The 22,998-nt window shown below is 43.4% G+C and overlaps 1 protein-coding gene across 26 annotated transcripts in view; it reads left to right on the top strand.

Annotated features, from left to right (window-relative positions):
* MACF1 (microtubule actin crosslinking factor 1) overlaps nt 1–22,998 on the top strand; it is a 121,972-nt gene that overhangs the window by 38,937 nt on the left and 60,037 nt on the right. For 19 of the 26 annotated variants that reach the window (XM_075604503.1, XM_075604510.1, XM_075604511.1 and 16 more), the window contains 17 exons: nt 226–5,235; nt 5,606–5,764; nt 6,329–6,544; nt 7,028–7,183; nt 13,766–13,999; nt 14,999–15,148; nt 15,676–15,909; nt 16,148–16,360; nt 17,235–17,765; nt 18,780–18,956; nt 19,108–19,231; nt 19,352–19,560; nt 20,054–20,371; nt 20,815–20,981; nt 21,066–21,222; nt 21,724–21,841; nt 22,933–22,995. In XM_075604503.1, the coding sequence (XP_075460618.1) occupies nt 226–5,235; nt 5,606–5,764; nt 6,329–6,544; nt 7,028–7,183; nt 13,766–13,999; nt 14,999–15,148; nt 15,676–15,909; nt 16,148–16,360; nt 17,235–17,765; nt 18,780–18,956; nt 19,108–19,231; nt 19,352–19,560; nt 20,054–20,371; nt 20,815–20,981; nt 21,066–21,222; nt 21,724–21,841; nt 22,933–22,995 (8,236 nt within the window). The remainder of the gene's footprint in view (nt 1–225; nt 5,236–5,605; nt 5,765–6,328; nt 6,545–7,027; nt 7,184–13,765; nt 14,000–14,998; nt 15,149–15,675; nt 15,910–16,147; nt 16,361–17,234; nt 17,766–18,779; nt 18,957–19,107; nt 19,232–19,351; nt 19,561–20,053; nt 20,372–20,814; nt 20,982–21,065; nt 21,223–21,723; nt 21,842–22,932; nt 22,996–22,998) is intronic. The other 7 variants (XM_075604514.1, XM_075604512.1, XM_075604509.1 and 4 more) reach the window with 4 other exon arrangements.

The following is a 22,998-nucleotide window of genomic DNA, read 5'->3' as shown; positions in this document are numbered from 1 at the left end:
CAGTCATACTTGTTATCTGTTGTAGCCTCCGCCTTAGATTCATATATGCATGCTAATGCTATATTTTTTATTTTCTTGAAGATCATTTATTTAAAATTAAAAGCATTTGTTTTGCACATACCTGTTACAAGGTGTAGGATAATTTAATTATAATTACTGTGTATATGATGCGTCAATTCATTACGTTTGTCCTGATCTGGATTTTGTTTTGATTTTCTTTTTTAGGAGTATCACACAGTAGCTGGTGTGATGGATCTGGGATCCATGGAAATCTTCCCCATATTCTGGGCTATGCAGAAAGGTCTAATTGACCAAGACACCGGCTTGGGGCTTCTGGAAGCTCAGGTTGTTCTATCTGGCTTGATTGTCCCCGAGACAAACGAGAAGTTGACCTTAGAGGAAGCTCTGAAGAGGAATATCGTTGACCACAGACTATTCCAATTGCTTCAAGATTTAAGGGATGCTCTTAAATTAGTAGACCGAAATAAAATGGGAAAAGAGAAGCTTTTGTCAGTTGTGGCCGCGATAGGGGAGAAGAAAATGAAAGAAAGTGTTGGGCTGAAAATTTTAGGTGTCAACTTAGCGACAGGAGGTTTTAGGTTGACATCCAGCCGAGACCTAACTGATCTAGAAAAGGCCTCTCAGGACGGGCTCCTCACTCCGCAGCTGTGTCAGAAATTGGAGTCCTCTTGCAAAAATCTGATTGATCCAAACACAGCAAAGAAAGTGAGCCTGGCAGAGCTCCTACAGTGCTGCATCATACACGAGTACACAGGGTTGAGACTGCTCCCAGTCAAACAGTTGGCAGGGGGTATGGTATGTCTGAGGTCAGGGAAGACGGTCAGCATCTTCAGTGCAATTCAGGAAAGGCTGATTGACAGACAAGTAGCTGTGAGGCTGCTAGAAGCCCAGTTATTTGCAGGAGGCATTGCAGATCCTAAAACGGGACACAGACTGACTCTGAATGAAGCGCTGAAACATCATTTGATGGACCAGGATACGGCTTGTGCACTTCTCATGCAGCAGGTGCAAGAAGGTGGCATTATAGACACCGTGACGGGGAAAAGAGTGACTGTGGATGAAGCTGTTAAATACAATTTAGTGTCTCCCAAACTTGCTCTACTCATCCTTGAATCTCTTGGGTCAATCAGGGGTCTCCTCTGGCCAGATTCAGGTGAAATCCTGCTTGTTGCAGATGCCCTTCAGGAAAGTTTCCTTTCTACTGAGCTGGTGGATAAAATTATTGGCAGCAAGCAAAGAATCCAAGGCCTCTATGTATCAGACAGCAAAGAAGTCCTGTCTTGGGAGGAAGCCGTGGAGCGAGGTATCTTGAATGGAAGTGTTGCCAGAATGTTACAATCGGCAGTCATTCCTGATATAATGGGCAGTGTGACACCAGGATGTGTTCCAGAGCCTGGCGGCCAGCCAGCTTCTGTATCTGTAAATAGCAGCCCACATCCTGCTGTGGATAGCGCCTCAGAAGAGCACAGTGAATCACAGCCAGAGGACTACAGGGAAAAACTGATGTCTCATTTAATGCAGTACAGCTACATAAACATTCACGATGGACACAGGCTGCTGCTTATTGACAGCAAGGAAAACGCTGCAACAGAACTATTGTCAGGTTCCTACAAAAATAGTTCCAGTAGAGCGCGTTTGGACTTGAAAACAATGACTCACAAAGAATGTAATGTTCACGAGGTGACAGACCTTGGACTTTTGACAGCTTTAAAAAACGGGGAAGCACATGTTGAGCAAAAAGCAGACCTGTGTCTGCCAAACGAGGTTTACAATTTGTTCTTGGGAACAAGTGATTGTAAAACAGATGATGCAATAGCTTCACCTTCTCATACATCCCTAGAAAGCCAGAATCAACAAATAACTCAATATGTCACTGAGGACAAAACATTCAAACATCCACAAATACCACTGACTAAGAGACCTAATAATGATGCTGGAGGGGGATTTATCTTATCCGATGTTCCTATTCCTTCCCACAGTGGGATCATAAATACTGAGACATTAATTTCACAAGGTGCTATCATTAGTAAAGAATTCATTGGTAACAAAACACAGCTGTTATCAAAGGCTGGAAGTGCAACAAGTGGGACTAGAGTAAGTAAGATCAATAAAACTGCAGATCCTTCTGGAGAAGTCCTGCTAGATAAGGAAAATTCTACACCTGAAATGTCAGCCGACACTGATAGGGAATATAGGAGTGAACCTGATTTAAAATCTGCAGATCCTGCAGCTAAAATAATGTTGAATAATGAGACTCTTGCTAAAGTGCCCAAAAAATCAAAATATTTGGATGTAAAATCTAAAGATCCAGAACGTGGTGGTGTTTTTGACAATGTGAAAGATACTGACGATTCTCCGTGCAGTTTTCCAAGTGAATATCCCTTCAAAATGGGAGAAGATGACACTTTGAGTATGTTGTCTGAACAGCTGAGAAACGGTGGCATTGTTGATGCAAACTCCAATCAGAAGCTTCTTCTGAATGAGGCGCTGGCTGTAGGAGTACTGTCGAGCCACACTGCTTTAAGACTCATGGAGAGACATGGCCTGTTTGCTGGCTTCTTTGACTCTCAGACTTGTGACGCTTTAACCATTCAGGATGTAATAGATGAAGGCCTGATGGATGAAAATCTTTTACAGAAGGTCCTCACCTCTGAAAAAGAAATTAGCGGTATTCTGGATGCACAGAAGAACAGCCTTTATTCTGTGCAGGATGCAGTCAATGTTGGCCTTGTGGATGAGGAAACGGCAAAAAGGATTTTGGAAGTCCAAGTGGTCACAGGTGGGATATTTGACTTGAAGAGACACAAAAGAATATCTGTCACATTGGCTTCTAGTCTGGACTTAGTGCATCCTTCCGACCAAGATGAGCTTATTAAACTGGAGAAAGCTTCCAAAGGAAAGAACACGGACAAAGTTACTAGACAAAAACTGATGGGCTTGCAGATTGAAACAGGTGGAATTACAGATCCAAAGACCAAGAAAGCATTGTCTGTAGTTCAGGCAGTTAACCAAGATGTGATCAACAGAGAAGAAGCTCTCCTTTTCCTAACCAAACAAATTTCAGATGGAGGAATCATACATCACTTATCAGGGATGAGGTTTTCTGTGTGTGATTCTCTAAAACACAGACTGATTGATCATGACATGTTTGAAGACCTTGTAGAAATTGAGTGTGTGTTTCTTAATCAGCCTGTGCCACCAGAAATGTCTGGAGAAGATATGAGCTCATCAAAAACTGCTGCGAAAATGCCTTTGCCCGTTCAACATACTGCATTTTCTTCGGTTGAGTTGGCTACAAGATCAGATAGCCGCATTATTCCATACACAGAATTTCTAAAGAAGTGTAAAATTGATGTTATGACGGGACAGAGATATCTGGAGGTTAATTCTCTGAGAGAGGCTGAAGATGAAAACTCGGCCTTCTCACTGCTCGATATATCACAGCAAGCACAGGATGACAGCACTTGCATTTCAGAAAGGGGCACAAGCCGAAAAATTCCTCTTGTAACTTTACAACAGGCACTGGAAGAAGAACCGAAGGTGAGGGTTACTGCCGATAACCAGTTTCTGACTGGAGACCTGAGGGACAAAGTTGTAACCTCTATAGAATATGGTGCAAAGGAGACCAAGCGCCCCAGAGGGCTTGTTGGATTTAAACCAGACTTTGTAGAGGTCACCAGAAAGTCTGACCCTGACCAGCTGAGACTACAGGATTGTCTATCAGCAGAGTTACTGCAGCACCATGTTTCTGTAATGAACCTGCCCATAACTGATACTGTTTCGCCTCTGGTTTTTGAAAAAGGTGATGCAAACGTTTTTCAAAGGGATGAACTGATTGCGGGTATGAATGGCGCCCCAGAAGTCTGTCATGAGAAGATAACGGGAACTTTCATTTCAGGAGTCGTGAGCAACTTGGATGACGAATTGAAACAAATACCTGAATTGATAACAGTTGGCTTAATGAATTTGTCATCCGAGAGGGAAACAAAGTCTCAAGATGAGACGCTCGGGAAAGAATTATGGACAGAGGCATATAGAGAATGTGTGGAAGAATCTGGAGTTTGGGAAATGACACATGAAAGTGAAGCCCTTAAAGAGGAGAGTTCTCTGCATTTGACTGCAGAAGACAGCTCGCTCATTCATGAACCTGAACATCATGACACTTATGGAGTAGGGGATGGGCCCATTGTGTATGAAACTAGACCCGATGAGTACAGTGCATTTTCTGCGTTTCCTGAAGAACGTAAAAACAGAACAGTTGAAGAACTTCAGTTACAAAAACAATTTGTTGAATCTGATACATTATTTCAGGGCCCCGGAGATGGAGGAGCTTCAATAAGCTCAGGTATTATTTCCATTCTTGGTACACACGGGGAAGACTCTGGTACGGGGAAGAAATTAACAGTGCAAGAAAGCGCAACTCAAATTCAAATTCCTCATACTGAAGTTCCATTCCCTTCAGAACAAATAAGTGTGGTAAATAGACCAGAGAAGAGCGATTCAAACAGAATGCCAATAGATCATGAACATTTTACAGACACACAAGACCCAAATAAGTTACATACAATTCAACAGCCAGAAAAAGTATCCACTGGTCAACTTGCTGAAATTCAGGACCAACTACTCACAACCTCTGTGGCCAGAGATGTAGAGAATTCCATCACCACCAAACACTCCAAGCAATCAGATAATGTATCCTTTAATAAAGTTACAGTGCACCACGACAGATCCTCTGTAACTAGTGTTCTCCAGCAATCGGACAAGTCCGCTTTCAGCAACATCATAAAGGATCCAGGGGAAACATTTTTAGACGGTCTTGCTCAGCAGCCAGGGGAAGTGTGTCCAGACAGCCAACAACTCCAAGAGTTTCATACACCTTTACTGAGAAATGCTGGGCAAGAAAGAGAGATACCCAGTCTGAGTGAACTCCCCTCACAGCTGCACAAATCTGTTCTAGACGGAATTCCTCAGGAGGCGGGAACGAGTATTGGCCATAAACAAGTGTCTGGCTCTGACACAACTATCATTGTAGGCAAAGAGCTAAACAAGGACTTAATTCAAAGTGGGAGAGATGCAAAGTATAATTTGGCATTAGGATCTGAAAGGCCAGTGATCCAGGAAAGTGGTCGGAGATCGTCGAACACCGTTGAAAAAACAGCAGCAGGTTTTGCAAACCATAAAACCCCCAGCAATATGACAGAGGTAACACCCAAGGTAAATAGATATATTCTAGAGAATGGGGATGTGCATGCACTACAAACTCTTTCTGTAAATACCACGTGCAGTTGAGAGCTTTAAATCTGTGTTAATGTCCAGGAAATTAAGAGTAGAAAGAGGGTCATTTGCCCCAGTCTAAACTTCCTGTAAAACCTCAACATATTCTTTGATCCCAAGCCCCTTTTTCCACCCTCCTCTTCTCTTTCTTTTCTTTCTTTTAGATTTGCCCCCATCACTTCTTAGAACGATAACCCTTTCCCTGCCAGCGGCAAGGTCTGGCAGGCCCCTCTGGCAGTTAAAGGGTTTTTGCTTTTCAGTGACTTTGTGCATAAACATGGTGAATATTTAATATAAATGTGTCCTTCAGGATTCCCGAGCTTCTTGCAGCAAACAGACATGCCTTGAGCACGAGGAGAAACTTGTGTCTTACCTCTCAATGCTCCGGGATATTGAAGTAAGACTGGGTCCCCCACAGCCTGTCTTGCAAGGGGCAGCAGGTTTGCATGAGCAGCTGAGACAAGCTGAGGTAAAATATTGGTATTATTGGCCAGATAAATATAACATGCTTGTGAAATATATTGTCAGATCTATATCAACAATGCAGAAGTTCTCATTACGTCACAACCTAACTCAGAAACATTTCAAAGTGAAATCCCTTTTAGGCCCAAAGTAAAGTAATTCCACATTTTTAGAAGTTTAAATCTGGGTTACAAACGTCTTTTTTATTTTATTTTACACAATCAAGACACCTATAAGTATTTTAAAATCATTTGTTAAAGTTACTGTAGTTTGTAAACATGGTGAGCTTACATTTGGGAGGGGGTTGTTTTCCTCTGGCAGCTCCCTTTTGTATGATAACACGGTATGCCGAGTTTGCACAGGCAGAGCCCCCTCTCTCCCCTCTCCGTATCTTTTATTGGCCTCCAACAGGGAGAAGGATCAGTTTGAGGTTGAGTAAACCCATGGTTAATCCCTCTCCTCTATTCAGAGGCCCCAAGAAACCAAACAGTTTGCTTCAAGTCTGATTTCCATTTGTTTAATGAAGATAATTATATGAACCTGTTTTCAAAGCCCATTTTATCCCGTTCAGATGCTGGACCGGGAAGTGAGGGACCTGGTCTCCCCCGCGAGTCGGGAGCTTGGTTCCGTTAAGCACATAGTTGCAGATCGGCCTCGGGAAATTCCAGTACAGCTACTCGTGGCTTTAGAAACCGATGCCAAGAACCTGGAGAAATCTCTGACTTCAGTCAAAGATGCATCTGAATCCCGAATTCTGCAGCTTCAGACCGCGCTAGGGGCAGAAAAGGTGAGCGAGTCTCGGTCAAACCCCTGTGCAGCGCCTTGTGATTTGATAAATGTAATGAATGAATCTTTATACGGATGTAGAGCCAACGATGTCCAAAGCACCGTACAAAATAGGCACTAGAATAGAGGGAATTATAGTACAGTTAGTGCACCCGCCATACAAACTGAATGCCTGGAAGAGGAACCCCTGCCCCCAGAGCTTACAATCTAGGAGGTGGTATGTTGGAAGACCTTCAGAGATGGGTATATTTCAGGTACTGATAAGTGTTCAGTAATATGAGAGTACTTTATTTGTAGGTACTTTGTACAGGAATATTTGTAACGTTACAAGTCTCTAGCTCTGTGTCATGCAGGGGAGACTTGTGAAATCTTGTAGCACACACCTTATAAATAAATAAATCTAGCTTCTGTTCTACCAGTACCGCCAGAACAGCCCTCTGTGTACAGTACATGCAATGGGAAATGTCTGTGTTTCTTTAAACAGAGTACAGTCCTAGCAGAACACAAGGAGCTTGAGCGCAAACTGCAGTCTCTGCTGCAGTGGGTGGGAGACACAGCCGGCTCCATGGACAGTGTGGAGACCAGCAATGGATTGGATCATGATGACAGTAACCTGCAGCGTGAGCACAAACATGCAGAGGTGATTCCCATTACCCTGTCTAATCCCACAGACCTAAAAACAGTTTATTAGTGTCTGGGCTCTTTCCTTCAATGTAACATTGCGCACATGAAATGCTTTCTGTTTCCCAGTGAACACCTCAAATAACAGATTCAATAATGTTGAAGGATATCCCCCACAAACCAGTTCTTATACACGTAGTATTTTCTACAGTTGAAAACCCGCAAACGATTCCTGATTGTATCAGGATTGACTTTGATTGGAGTGGGTTTCCTCATAAAAAGTAAGTAAGTAGAGGATCCAGGGCACTTCGGATTTGCAAAAAAGAATTTATTCTCTTAGTGGCACACACAACGTTTCGAACTTCAATCAGTTCTTTACCATGTGACCGGTCCTTTATCAAGTGCGGAGCACTGGTACTTTAAATGCAAGTATATTGCTAACATTATAGCATTTAAGGTGTGCAAGACTAAAACCTCTGACCATATTGCCTCATAAAAAGACAGATAACATTCAAATAGCATACAAAACAGGGAAAGGAAATCCGCTCACACTTTCCCTATTTAGTTAAAGCAGTGAGTGTTTCGGGCACACTCTCGCCCTCGGATACGTCGTGTCCCAGCTCCATCCTGCGTGCGCTGCCACTCACTCCTGCTTCCGCGGTGCAATCGGGGACACAGAAGGGCTTCGGGGTGACTGGTGATGCTGTTCCCTTGGACGGTGTCTTCCGGTAACACTTCCCAATGCGTTTCATCGTACTTCGACTTCCTGAGGGGTTCTGGATTTAACACTTAATGTTCTATCTTATATACCCGCAGTGATATAGATTAAGCCGATGAGATGTGTGTGGTCTCTAATGGCGGTAGAGACCATTCAAACACACTTTAACAATAAAATTAACACACAATCCCAGCAAGCTCTAACCCCAGAACCCACCACATCATATATATTTGTATCAAAAGGAGTGCTACTGAGCGTGGCCAATAGGATACAACAAAGACAAAAATTCCCAATACTACAAAATACTAAATATGTTACAAAATACATAGTTAAATACTTCAATGTTAGTATTCTCATGAGTAAGGGTCCTTTAGTTAAACCCTTTGGCCAACGCGTTATAAGCCTGCAGCCACTTCAAGACATGACCAGTATGCAGGTCCTAACACTACCTGTGAACACTCTCCTTTACCTCTGCAGTGGGGGGAGAATGGCCTCAGTGGACCTGTCCTGCACAGTAACATGGAAAAACCTGCTACTTAAAAAGTGGGGAGGAGTGCGCTTAAACCCCGGGAGGAGGGGCCACTAACCTCCAAACAACTGACACCAGTTGAAAATTTAAATGAATAAACACACAGTCCCTGCAAACTCTAACCCCAGAACCCTCCACATCATACATATATGTGTATATATATACAATATCAAAAGGAGTGCTACTGAAATGTATACAACAAGACAAAAATACCCACTGCTACATCCAATGTGACAAAATACATAGTTAAATACTTCAATGTTTGTATTCTCATGAGTAAGGGTCATTTAGTTAAACGCTTAGGCCAAAGCGTTATATGCCTGCAGCCACTTCACGGCACAATACTTCATTCGCCTTAAAAAAAATGATACTCAATATTTAAACACAGTCTCTATATAATGGAAAATGACAATTTATACCATAAAGAATGAACATAATTAATGTATATTTGTATATAAAAAAATATATATAGAAAATATACAAAAACACTATAAAAACAACCCCCTCTCACTAAGAATCACGTCAATGATAAATGATGAAACACACATCACAAAAATAACTCTGTAATGCAAGACGATCTGTAGAGTTGCTAGAGTGTGAGAAGGAGACAAATATTAAACAATCACACATGTAAATTCACCAAAATGCTAACTATTTAAGGCTAATGTGTTTCCCAGAGTTAAATAAACACTTGGTCGGTTAGTCCAAATAAAGAGGGATAAAAAGTCTTGAAATGGAATTTAAAATCCAAGACTATAAACAATGCTACTAGGAAAAAACAAATTTAACAGACATATTACCGTTCTGTATACAATTGCACGGTGACAAGAGTATCCGGAAAAAACAAATTCTGTTTGCCTGCTTGATTTTTACTGATTCCCCGCTACGTTTTGCACGTTTTCAGTGTACAGCAAATAAAAATATCACTTGTGAACATATTAACATGTATCAGACGGGTTTGCAACCCTGTCCTTCCCCATTATCGCTTAGCATACAATGCTTCCACTGCAGCCAGGAATTCTGGGTAATGCAAATGAGTACTCACAGTGTGTTACTGTTTGCTTCTTGTCCATTTGAACATGAATCCCTATGAGCTTACGCCTGCTGTGTTGCGCAGCCTGGGTTAAAGCAGCAGAACAGGTGAACTCTTATGGGGTTTTTTGTTTTTAAATAAATCAGTCCGGCAGTATTAGATAATAGTGACTGTTTTTGTTTCTATTCAATTTTTAATGCCATTTTTTTGAAATACTTGTATTTTATTGGTTTTTACAAATTATATTTGGGGGAAAGGGGTACAGGAAACAGAAAAAGGGGTGGGAGGGGAAGGGTATATTTCCACACATTCTCCATCTATAGTACTTAAATGTATTCTTTATTATAAATACAGTAGCGTCATAACTAAAATCTCATTGCATCCACTTAAATCTGCTATCGGGAGTCAATGCTCGCTCAGATCCCAGTAAGCACCCATGGTTCCCAAATCCTCAAAAACCTATTATATCTGTCCTGGATTAAGCTGGTGAGTTTTTCCATGGACATTATATAGTTGAGGTTATTTTTGAAATGCTGTAATTATCGGTGGGTTGTTTTGCTTCCAATGTCTTGCTATTACTGCCTTAGCCGAAGATAGAATATGTATTATCAGTGTGTGTCCATGTTCCTTTCTATATCCTCAACTGGTTTTAGAGTTAATATTGTTTCTATATTCCAAGGATAATCTATACCCGTGATTCTCTTTATTAACTTCCTTCTTTTCCCCCAGAATATGATTATCTTGGGGCAGGCCCACCAGATATGTTTGAATGTGCCGATTTGGCCACAGTTACGCCAACAAAGGGGGGAGGATGTTGGGAAAATTGAGTGGAGTCAGGCAGGCGCGTAGTATCACCTGTGCGGGATTTTGAGGTTAATTTCTCAGACTGCTTTGCATCTGAATGATCTAGCTAATCTTTCATAGATATCTTCCCAATCTTCTCTATTTAATGAACGGCCTATATCGTTTTCCCAGTGTAGAATGTTTTTATTTGTTTTTTCGTTGATTTAAGTGATCAGAGCTTGATATAGTTGTGCAATTGTCCTCCTATGGTACACACTTGCTGAGTAGAGATTCTCGAATGTAGTTGGTGGTCTGAATAGATCTTGATTTAGTTGGATTGAGGAGACGTAATGTCTCAGTTGGAAATATTGATACAAATGCAGATTTGGTATATCGAACCCCTCTTATTTCTTGAAACGTCTTGATTCTATCTGTTTTTAGAGTATCTTTAAGTTTTGTTAGGGCTCTTTCTCTCCAAGTCTTGTAAACCTTTGACTGGAGGGCTGGTATGAACTCTGTGTTGGTCATAATGGGCATCAAAGGTGATGGGATAGACGAAACAGATTTAACGCTACAAATCTTGTCCCATATTTTTAGGGAATGTGAAATCACTGGCAGGGTCTCGATCTTCTTGGATATATATACATATATCTCTATCTCTACAACAGCGTCGCCATACCAGGTGTCTCGGCTTTCACTCTTTCTATGTCTACCCATGGTTTTATATCTTCTCCCATTGACCAATATATTAGCGGCATAGGCTGCGGCTCCAGGGCGCACGCGCGGCGGGTTGCCGGGCGGCGCTCGTTCTCGGCAGCAGAGCGACCTGGTGGACTCCAGGCAGCGCGCGACGTGGTGGCGGGAGCGAGCCATGATGTCACACAGTTGGTTTGTCTTCACTGGCTGAACCGCCACCGTGATGTGGCCGGCGCTCTGTCACCACCAGTAAAGACAAAATCCTTGTCTTTGCTTAATGTGGTCGTGCATCACGCATTGTGCCGTGCCGTGCAGGCAGCTACTGGGGCAGGCCCATAGAGGTCCGTACCTTGTGTGCGCCGCGCACATCATCACCGTCATTGGGGGACCTAGCCTTAATCTAGCGGCATCGTATTTTGTCAGGTCTGGTTGAGACATTCCCCCTAGTGTTGTTGGTAACCCCATTGTTCTTTCCTTTATTCTAGGTTTTCTGCCGTTTCATATGAACTTTATTTCTTTCTCTAATTCCTTGATATATTTTTGAGGAACTGTGACTGATAGATCCTGCCATAAATACAACACCCTGTGCAACAAGTTAATTTTTACCGAGGTTATTCTCTCTGACCATGATATTTGTTATCTGCTCCAGACCCATAAATCTTTTTTCAGATCTTTAATAAGTTCAGGGTAGTTTGCCCCATAGAGTTCCTCGTATGTCCCTGTGATAAACACCCCAAAGTATTTGATCTTATCTGGTTTCCATTCAATAGGGAATTTTTTTTCATTTCTATCTTATCTACTGTAGGAATATGCAAGCTTAAAGCTTCTGATTTATCTTGAAATTTGAGAGTTTGCAGAACTCTTTGACTGTGTCGAACAGACACTGTAGTTATGTATTCGGATTGGTAAGTGAAAGCAGAACATCTGCGAACAGAGATACTTTATATTCTCTATCGCCTATTATTACCCCTTTTATTTCAGGGCTTAGCCTTATTTTGGAAGCTAGGGCTTCTATACACAAAGCGAACCACAAAGGGGATAGCGGTGTGACGAGCGCCATTTTTAATTTGATATGGTGCCGCTGTATAGCCTGAAGTTCGCACTGGAGCTGTTTGATTTGAGTACAATGCCTGTACTCGAATAAAGCTTTCGTGTGTTCCCATTTTACCCATTACCTGAAACATAAATGGCCACGCTACTCTATCTCGGCATCTAGCCCTAGTATCAGCGTTGAATTTTGGTTTGTTACTGTTAAGGATTATATTTATAATCCTGCGAATAGTATCTGAGGCCTGGCGCTCCAGGGTAAACCCCATCTGATCTGGGTGGACCAGTGCATTCAGGACTCTATTTAGGCGCGTTACCAGTATTTTTGCAAAAGAGTTTCATATTCGTGTTGATCACTGATATGGGCCTATAGCTTGGACATAGCGCGGGATCTTTACCTTCTTTGAGGATTACAATGATCTCTGCTTCGAGCATTTCCCTCGGGATCTCTTCACCTTTTAGAATTGCGTTGAATAGTCTAACTAGATATGGTTTCAGAATGAATTCGATTTTTGTATAGTATAAATTTGAAAGCCCACCAGGGGCTTTAGAATTTTTGAGGGCTTTAATAGACTCCGAAATCTCTTCTGCCGTTTTGAGTTTTAAAGCATCCTTTTGTTTTATTTAACCCACCTCCCAAGTAGTTGAAAGATCTTTGTAACACTTTCCTGTTTGGTATAATTTGATACAAATCTTCTCAGCAGTTTGAGCTGTAAATTGTAACAATAGATAATGTTACCTTAGTAATATCCAGATACATTGTAGCTGCTGAGTTACACTGACAGAAGCAGCCATTATGTTAGGCACACAATCAGGATTTTGACAGATTTATAACAGGAGCACTATATGATTGCCAGCTTGGCTAAGAATGTAGAATTATACATGCGTGACGTATAAAAATAATTACAAATAATACCACTGGAAAGTAGTATTTCTGCTTTAAGGAAATGCGGGGCTAGTAAATCTATTGGCATGTTTTCAGGGAAGTTGAATTCTAGATGCAGAAGTTACCCTGGTGTCTAACACTGGTAGTGCGGTAACATCAGACTGCTTCAATGCACCGGCAATAAAGGAGCTACAGAAACATGATTATTCATGTTATTTACTAGTGATGTTCAGGGCAGAATCTGCTTATATTTATTGCAAATAAAAATATCACCTGTGAGCACATTCACATCAAACAGGTCTGCAGCCCTGTCCTTCCCCATTATCTCTTAGCATATAGTGCTTCCACTGCAGCTGGGGATTCTGGGTAATGACATGCAAATGAGCACTCACCGTGTCGCCCTTTTCTTCAAATTCATTTTAACATGGACCCTTATGAACTTATAGCTGCCGTATTACACAGCTTTTGAGTACAGCCTGGGTTAAAGAAGTGTATAGCAAGTAAACCTACTCACAGACGGCTATTTCAACATTAATACATTGTATTACACACACATTACATTAAATAAGTTATGGTGGTTACAAAAAAAAGTGACCAAACCCATCCACCATATAACATGCAGCAAATAAAGTGATATTTTTATTTGCTGTGCCATGTACGGTATCCATTTTTTTTACCCACAATAACTTATTTAATGTGTGGTTATATTTACTGGAAGAATTGCCCTTCTCCCTGGGAGCTTTTTGAAAGAGTGTTTCAATGCAAGCATCAAACTATTAGCACCGAATGTATCTGAGACACACAAATCAGAGGGGAGGAATGTACGGACAGAGGGGAAGAGGCTCAGTGTTGCATTCCCAGGAAGGCCCTGAACACTGCACTCCTACATCCTCTCGTGGTCTTTTGCAGGGTTTAAGGCAACCTGTGGCAGACACCAGACTTGAGCTGGACAGCATTGCCTTTGAGATTCAGTTCTTCATTTCTGAGCGCGCCCAGCACCTGACCCCGCAGCAGAGCCGCACATTGCTCCGTCTGCTGAATGAACTACAGAGGTCTTTCCGGGAGCTGTCCGAGAGAATGGCCGCACGGGACGAAGTTCTGCAGCTGCGCCTGCGGCAGGCGAAATATAACGTTGAGGTCAAGGTCAGACAGCATGCAGACTTTGCTGACATTATTCCAGTCTTCTCCCTGCAGCTACTGATAAGGGCATGAGAGCGTGCATTATAGGAGAGCCTTGGATGTAACATATTTTAACAAATAACTCTAAGCGACTTTGCAACATACTGACTGGTTCTGTGTTCTTGTGACATTGCATGACAATATATGTGCCCTATTCCTGAGCTCATTCTATTCATTGTAATATTGCATAGGATTTTCGGAAACCTTATGTAACTGTGTGAGCTCTTCTACTCCAATGGCTATTGCACAAAACAGCGAGTCTGCAACATATTTTAAATGCCCCGAGGATCATTTGAAACCTTAAATTAATATCATGATGGGGTTATTTCCTCAGTCACTGCTTGCACTCACTCTGGAGATCCTACTCATATTGAGATGTTCACATTAACCCTGTTCTTGTCTGTAATGTTGGTGTTGTGTGTTTTGCCTTTAACCTCTGTCTGCTTTGCCTTTTTAGGTGTGTCTTAACAGTGAAGAATTGCTGTCACAGCTGAGGAGTTCAGCCTGGAACAGGCATTTACTCTGATATCAGTACAGCACTAAAAACCGTCTGCACGTACAAATGTTTGTGACTTCAGGATAGGAAATCATTTTATGAAAGGGACATATCGTGCTCAGTTGTTTAGGCCGGAAATTTGTAAGACGAGGAGCAAGCGCTGGCGGTCTGGGCCTTAGACGAACATGAATCTCTGCTGCTCCCACTGTATGGACCATTAAGTGTTGGCCATTCCATTTTCATTGACGTGTTTAAATTCATAAACCATGTTTGATTGTTAAAATGACATCCCACAAACGCACAAACGCATCAATTTACGTTTCGGCTGCTTTACGTATATAATTCTGACGTGGGGAATAAATCGAGATTCATGAGCCTTTATTCCGGTCGGCGCCTTCCCCTCTGTCGGTAATATGTTGTAAGGGTTATGTGTACGGAGGCTTCACGGTTTCCCACCTTTCCTTTAGACCCTTCAGGAGCAGCAGGGACTCTGTACACAGAGGTTGGAGGAGCTGACCTCATGGGTTGGCCTGACAGAAAAGGCTGTACGTGATCACCAAGCAGCCATCGGGAACGAGGAACTGTCCACCTTGCAGGACAGACAGAAGAGCATGCAGGTACTGCTTTGGTCACGGTTGTTCCGGCTTTGTGTGTTAGATGTATCCAAGCCTTTGACGAAATTCAGACACAACTTCTAATTAATCATTAACTCATTACTCATTAACCAGACATTAAAGTAATTATGGTGGGATAATATATAGATAGACAGACATACTCTTTCCAGGACTGCGGAGAACAAGTGACATTCTTTGTAAACTGGGGGATGTTTATGACACTTTTTATTCCGTAGAAAAGGGGTTTTCAACACCAGTCCTCAAGACTCCCCAACAAGTTAGGTTTCAACGATATACCTGCTTCAGCACAGGTGCTGCAGTCTTCGACTGAGCCACTGATTTAGCCACCTGTGCTGAAACTGGGATATCCTTAAAACCTGACCTGTTGGCGCGTCTTGAGGACTGGAGTTGAAAACCCCTGTCCTAGTGATCATAAAGGGATGAGGAGGGGCTTGGGCAATAGGTTTATTGAAGGGCGTTTGTGTACGTATTGCAGAAGTCACATGCTGCAGTTTATTTCTTGCTTTTAGGAGCTCCTGAAAGGGGTACAAGCTCGGGGAGAGCAGTTTGCCAGCGTCATCAAAGCTGCAGAAGATTTTCTAGATGAAAACCGAGCAAAAATGGACCCAAAAGAGCTGGAAACCTTGCAGAAAAAACTCCAGCATGCGAAGGAGCAATACCACGCCGTGCTTCAGAGGACAGGAGACACAGAGAGGCAGCTGGACACCGCAGTGAGCACGGCTGTCCAGGAGGAGACAGAGAAGGTAAAAGATGAGCAGCTCGGGAGATACTGTGTGAGGGAGAATTTATCTGAGGAGTCATTCTGTTGCTCTTTTTGCATCATATCTGTGGTGGTTACGTGTTTTATGCTCGATCGCAGTCTGTGACATCCTACAATATTTGTAACACTTCTTTTAAACCTTGCTCGTCGTTGAGAACCGTTGGAGGGATTTTACAGTTTTTTTCTCGGTACGATTGTTCCTTCTGTGTTGTTGTTCACAGTCTAAAACTGCAGAGGAACTGAAGGTAAACCTGGGTAGGATTGAGTCTCTACTGTCTCAAGTGCTCCCTGGTGCCCTGCCGAAGGTCAGCCACCCCCAGCAAAGGCGCAGCGTCACGGAAAGGGCAGGATACAGCAACAAAGTGGAATCTGATGGATGTCCTGATACAAACGAGGCTGCAGATCTGCTTAACGAGCTCTGTGAAAGGAAGAAGGTAAGAACATGAAAACCTCAGCCCTGATATAAGCAGTGGGGAGGCTGCAGTGTTGCGTGTCATTAGAACAATGGTCATTAGAGATGACCTGCTGTGTCCTTCATGGAGCCCTTCAAATTATAGCAATCAAAGGGTAGACCCAGCGCAGACTCCTACAGAACAAAACCAAAAAGAGCAAAATAAAGAGACATTGTAAAATCGCCTCACCGGATAAAAGATACAGCACTGCTGAAACTAAAGATCAAACAGGAGCGCCCCATGTGAGCAGACTCGTACATTGCATGTTCAAGTGCTTTAAAGTTGAATAATAAGTTGTCTATTATTCTGCTCACATGGGGTTTTCTCGTCTGACCTTTATAATTTGCCCTGCTGCAGTTAGGACCATCAGAATATCAGACCTCCCCCCAGGGCGATAAAGTAGCCCGACCCAGGAACGATTTCACTGACCGCACTGTTAGAAATATTGGTTTGTATTAATGTGACGCTATAGTCCGAGGCGGATTTCCTGCTAGGCTGACTAGCCTAGAGCGGCAATTTTTTTGGGGGAAGAAATTTTTGTGTGTGTTGAGAAGGGGTCTTATCTTCGGAGCGGTCCCCTTCCTGCTGCGTCGCGTTGTAATGGCGACCAGACGTCGCATGCCGCGTTGCCATGACAATGCGGTGATACATGCCGCAGTGACATCATGACTCTGCGGTGGTGGGCCACCCCCGAGCCTATGGGCGACAAAAAGGTAAGTCCGCCACCTGCTATAGTAATGTATGTACAATCCCAGTAGAGTAATTCTAAAGAGAACAGAGCACATGAGGAATTGTCCATCACTAGAGCTGGTTATCAGGGGTGGAGTGTGGTGTTGACACCTTGTTCTCTTTCCAGACACACCACCAGGAGATGTGGGCTCAGCAGCAGAATTGTATCTTGGCCATACAGTCGGCGCAGGCTTTCCTGGATAAACATGGCAGCAGTTTGGCCCCTGAAGAGAGGCAGAGGCTGCAGGGCCAGCTGACCCAGCTAAAGGAAGAGTATGCAGCATCCTTGTCACAGTCAGAGGTCCAGCTGAAGCAAGTGCAGGGCCTGCGTGACGAGCTGCAGAAGTTTCTTCATGACCACGGGGAGTTTGAGAGCTGGCTGCAGCACAGTGAGCAGGAGCTAGAGAACATGCAGAAGGGAGATGGAGACTGTGAGTCTCTGAGGCATCTGCTCCATCAGCAGGCAGACTTCTCTGAGGATGTCATCTCTCACAAAGGCGACCTACGCTACATCACCATCTCCGGTCAGAAGGTTGTTGAAGCAGAGAAGATAGCCGCTGATCAGTGCAAGGAAGACTTTGAGACACCAGTGGCAGGATCTTTGGTGAAAACCAAACTTGAAGATGCATCCAAGCGATTCAGCACCCTGCATTCCAAGGTGACTTGCATCTGTCCTGATTTAAAGCATTTAAATGTCCCTTCTAAGACCAAAATATGACAATGGCAGAGACATGGAGTTAAATCTAGGGGATTGACACATTACGTACATTTTGGAACCTATACGTTTCTGTAATAATTTTTTTTAAAGCACCAATGTCTTCCCCCCTCCCCCGCCCCCTCACCCTCTTTATTGCAAAAACGATTTATTTTACAGAGTTAGAACTGAGTGGTTCCCCTGAGCTGAACCGCACTATTTCCAACTCTGGAGATCTCCCAGTTCCCAAGAGATTTACCTTTTTTGGCAAGTACAACGAAAGTGAAATCAAAGATGGCTGTTGAGTCATCCAATAGGAAGTGGCAATGTCCTGCTAGACATTGCAGCTTCCTGCGGGACTGGGAGTAAGGCTTGGATGGCAGCCATGCTGATTTCCCAAAATGGACCGGACACACCTGCACATGGAATTGTAAATTTCACAGGAAGTGAGGGGGTCCCCAAAAATAAAATGAAAAGGCAGGGTTCAGCTTTGGGGGACCAGTTCCGATTCTGTAAGAACAGAAAAGTAGGGGGGGATTGCAGCTTTAAACTCAGTTTGTCAACATGGTGAGCTGGAACATGGGAGGAGTTTGATTTCCTCTTGCTGCTCCCTCTTGGATATCAAATTGCTGTGCTGAACAGGAGTATACACCGACTAAAATACCCTTATCTCCCTCTCCCCTTATCTATATTGGCCCTGACACGTTGGGCTAGAGCACAAATATTTGACAGACAAGATCTGCCTCAGTCAGTGGCCCCGATGAAAAGAAAATCCTTCTTCCCAAAGAAACAAACAACTGAATGTTTGCTTTAAGTCTGATTCCATTTGTTTAAAGACGATAATTAAACTGTTAAAGTGTTTTTAAAATATTGTTTGTTGGTAGTAAACAGAGCAGATTTCCATGTTCTGTACATGCTGAGATAGTGTCGCATTCTGTACTCTCACTCATTCTGACGATGCACGTTTCCCGATTTCAGTGCTCCAAGTTTGGCTCCCATCTGAACTCTCTGTTGAGCCGGCACCAGCAGTTTCAGGAAGCGGCAGATGCCACTCTAGAGTGGCTGCACGACACGGAGTCAAAGGTGGAGAGGATCCTGGCTGAGCCAGTGGCGTCTGATCCAGAAGCCTTACAGACGCAATTGGAGAAGGCCAAGGTGAATATATCTATCACAGCCGGTGTTTATTAGGGTTCGTTATTTTGTGCTTGTGTTTTTAATGGGCAACCTGTCCATGGCCCCTCAATTAAGGCCGTTAGTATGAGTATATATGCCCACTTCACATTATATTCCTGCCTGTGTTGAACAGAACGTGCAGTGTGGTCTTGCTGAACATCAGGTGCAGGTGGAGAAGGTTCACAAAGCTCTGCGAACACTGTTAGAGATTCAGGGAGACCCGTCACCAGATTGCAAAAGCATCCAGGCGACAACTGGTGAGTGTAGACATCGTGCTCTACGTCTCTATCCTGTGAACACTTGTGTGTACAGCATTTAGGGGGTACACTTATTCAGAAGTTTCAGGTTTAATGAAGGCTTTTTTTTGTTCTTTGTAGATGGTATTGAGAGTCGGTACCAGGGTCTGTCCGTCCGGATGTCCGAGCACTCGGATTTGCTGCAGAAGTCTGTGGCGCAGTCTCAGAGTGTGCAGGACGGCCTGGAAAACCTCCTGCACTGGTTGGAGGGGATGGAGAAGACGCTGGAAAACCAAAAACGGACCTCCATGTCCTCCTCTTCCATACAAGAATCCCTTGCTATGAACATGGTGAGAACGGCATCTTGTTCATTTACTTGAGGGCTCCAGTGCAGATCTTTAAAATTGCAAAAAAATTCAAATTTAAAGAAATTAAAGTTAAAAAAAAAAAAAAAAATGAACTTAATGTGACACCCATTAGAGCAAATTAACCGTCTGGATTTATTTCCCTGCGCTGTTTGTTTTCTTTAAGAAGGGCAAAGCCTGCCGTAGTGTTCACGTGGCAACCTCTGCTGTGTGTTCTCACTTGCCCCACCACACCAGGCAGCTCACAGCTGTTTTCCATGCAAACTTCAGAGACTTATCAGAGGAACTGTCTTATCCTGAGCTTTTTTGATAAGACTGTTGGAAAGTGCAGTCTTTTCACAAAGCGGAAGGTGTTTCAAATCCATATGAATTTCAATTTTGGTCTCCGGTTTTAGCAATAAAAAACATAGCTTTGATATGAGTGACCCGGTACAAAAGGTGGAAAAAGTCACGACCTCTCGTCCATTCTTCTCTTTAGAAACTGAAGCAGGACATCGGTGGTCGGAGGAGCAGTCTAGATGCCACCGGGGAAATGGTGGGCAGGTTTATGGAAACGGCTGACAGCGCGGCCGCTTCTGCTCTTCAGAGCAAACTCTCGGAGGTGACCGCGCGGTTTAACACGGTCTGCCAGCAGCAGAGGCAGCAAGAAACCACCATGAAAGCGATATTGCCGAAAGTCGAAAGATACGAGCAGATTTCAGAACTGCTCCAGGAGTTCAATGCAACCAGATCTCGCCAGCTCGCCACAGGAAACCAGCCTGACAGAGACATCGCTCAGTTTTCGCAGCAAATCCAGGTTAATTATATTGATGTTATACATCGTCACCCACATATACCATAACAAAGCACACCATGGGTCTCACAGTAACAATAAGCGGCATATTGTCACGGGAAGGCACACGGACAGTTTAGGACCCAATGGGACGTAAGGTATAAATAGGCAGAGGTGAGGCAGCTGCACCTTGCAAGCACGAAAACTGCACAAAAGACGCTATGAAAAGGAGAGAGCAGGATTTGGTCATTGAGGATAGCAAGATAGGAAGCCTTTCAACTGGTCAGTGACCAGCTTATTCTCTTATATACTTCAGTGCTCTCACGGGACCTTTACATAGCTAGTCCTCAGTTTTCTGTGGAGATCTGTTGTGTTTAACATGTCTTCCATATTGAAATGTTTTGCAGTAGATGGGTATTCTTTAGGATCAGGGTAGATCACTGATCTCAATCTGTATTCTATGGCAGGATCTGAATGCAGAGATAAAGCAACAGGAAGGGAACCTTGTTTCCCTGGAACAGTTGACCAAGGAGCTTGCTACCTCCACTGTGCTGGTAGATTCTTCTGAGCATGTGCAAAAGGTCCAGATGCTGAAGAGAGATTTTCTGAAGCTCCTTGGGGCAGCAAGTGAGAGGTAACATCTGAAACCAGGTGGAGGGTTTCTACTAGCTGCTAAATCTCCTCACCTTACATTATTTCGATGTATCCTCCCTTGCAGAGAAAAGGAAGCGTTATCCTGTCAGGAAGACTTAGACCAGTTCCGGAGATTGGTTGGGTCCATGAGAAAGTGGTTGAAGGACAATGAAGAAAGTGTCCCATCAGCAGGAGACTCGCTGGGGACCAAGGACCTGCAGATCAGGGTACAACAAGTCCAGGTAAGCTGATGCATAGTGTTTTATATCACCGGAAAAGCAGACTTCATATATCAGTTACTGTTAAAGTGCTGATATTCTCACATAGAGAAGTGTCCGAGGTCGAATTGTAACCCGTTCATATTGAGACCCCAGCTCATCTAATCTGCCAAAAGGACACCACCAGCATAATCATCAGGAGTTCTTGTATTGGTTAACTGCTTTTATATACATTATCAATTGCATTAGTCTTGAAATACAGTTATTTGTAGTGCGTACACATCAAGTTATATCTGTGCAGTAACACAGGGGGTCTCATCTCCAATCCTCAAGCCCTCCCCCCCCCCCGGTCAGGTTTTCAGGATATCCCAGCTCCAGCACAAGTGGCCCAATCAGAGACTCGGTTGAAGACTGCGCCACCTGTTCTGAAGTAGAGATACCCTGAAAACCTGACCTGTTGGGGGGGGGGGGGTTGTTGAGGACTGGAGTTAAGCAACCTTGCAGTAACTGATGTGCTTCTCACAGGATCTCCTGCATGAATGGAAATTGAAAGGTGGCGAAATGGAGAAGATCACAGAGAAGGGGTCAGAGTTGGAGGTCCGCATAATGGAAATCACAGCTCCGGAAAGCCAGCAGAGAGGCGGTGAGTAATAATATTCACAAACTGTCACAGCTCTCGGCAGCCATAGCCTATAGATTCACAACATAAAATAATGTTGGCTCCTTTTCGCTGCACACCAGCCTCCTGCTTCACTCTGCTCAGGTCACTGTGCTTTGTGATCGCTGATACTTTTGACTTCTTTATACATTTTGTCCATGAGCTTTTTGAGACCTCTCCAGTCTCCTTTTCAGGTGTGACACATGCCTCGCCACTCTGTGCCCTAACCCCTTTGCTGCCAAATTGGTTTGACCTAGAAAAACCAAGACTCGCCGCTGCTGCTTCACACATCATCGCTTGTGTCAGTGCCTCGGTGTTTGTGGCTGTGTGTCGTGCTCACAGCTTCTTAAGCGAGCTGGTACGGGAGAAGCTGTAATTTAAGGAGTTGTTTGTCGCTCACATGTGTAGAGAGGCTCCATCCTTGGGACAGTGTCGCTATCCTCTTCACAGCGCCCTGCAGGCAGGGGACCCATTGGATGAAGCAGACAGTCTGACTCCCCATGTAGATTCTCCGTAACAATGATGTGAGGTGTATTGGTTTTTGTTATTGGACCGCATTCATTTTTATTTCTGTTGATCAGTTTAGGGGTCGACGGTGAGTAAGAATCTGCTAATGATAACAAATTAAATAGCCAGTCTGTTCTACACCACTTCCACTTGAATTGAAATAAAAATCTGAAAATAGATTATATCAACATGATAACCATTACTTCAGCTCTTGGTACAATAAATATATACAACACTTACAGCTATAAGGCTTTGAGAATATCATTTCATCATATTATTACATTTATATCCAATATATTGTTCATTTACCATTATCTTTCAGACATAAATTAGTCATAAATATGTTTACTTGTGTACGCATGCTATACCTTGTTTATACAAGATTGCACTAATGTACACAAATGTAATATGGTCTCTTTGGAGGATAAGTTATTACAAAGAGTAGGTGTGAAGTGGGGAGGGGTGGAAGTTGTAGTGCTGTGTCTGCTGTTGATATATCTTCTCCTGATGTGTCTGTAAACCTAACGTGTTTGGGTTGTCCCTGCTTTGCCTCCCTGTCCTCTGTTCAGGTTCTGTGCTGCTGGCTTCAGTGAGCTCTGTAGGCAATGTTAATGGATACCATACCTGCCAAGGTG

This window comes from Ascaphus truei, chromosome 6 (assembly GCF_040206685.1).
Source record: "Ascaphus truei isolate aAscTru1 chromosome 6, aAscTru1.hap1, whole genome shotgun sequence".
NCBI classification, from domain to species: Eukaryota; Metazoa; Chordata; class Amphibia; order Anura; family Ascaphidae; genus Ascaphus; species Ascaphus truei.
Note: the sequence above shows the minus strand (reverse complement) of the source record. Positions and strands in the feature narration are given on the sequence as shown.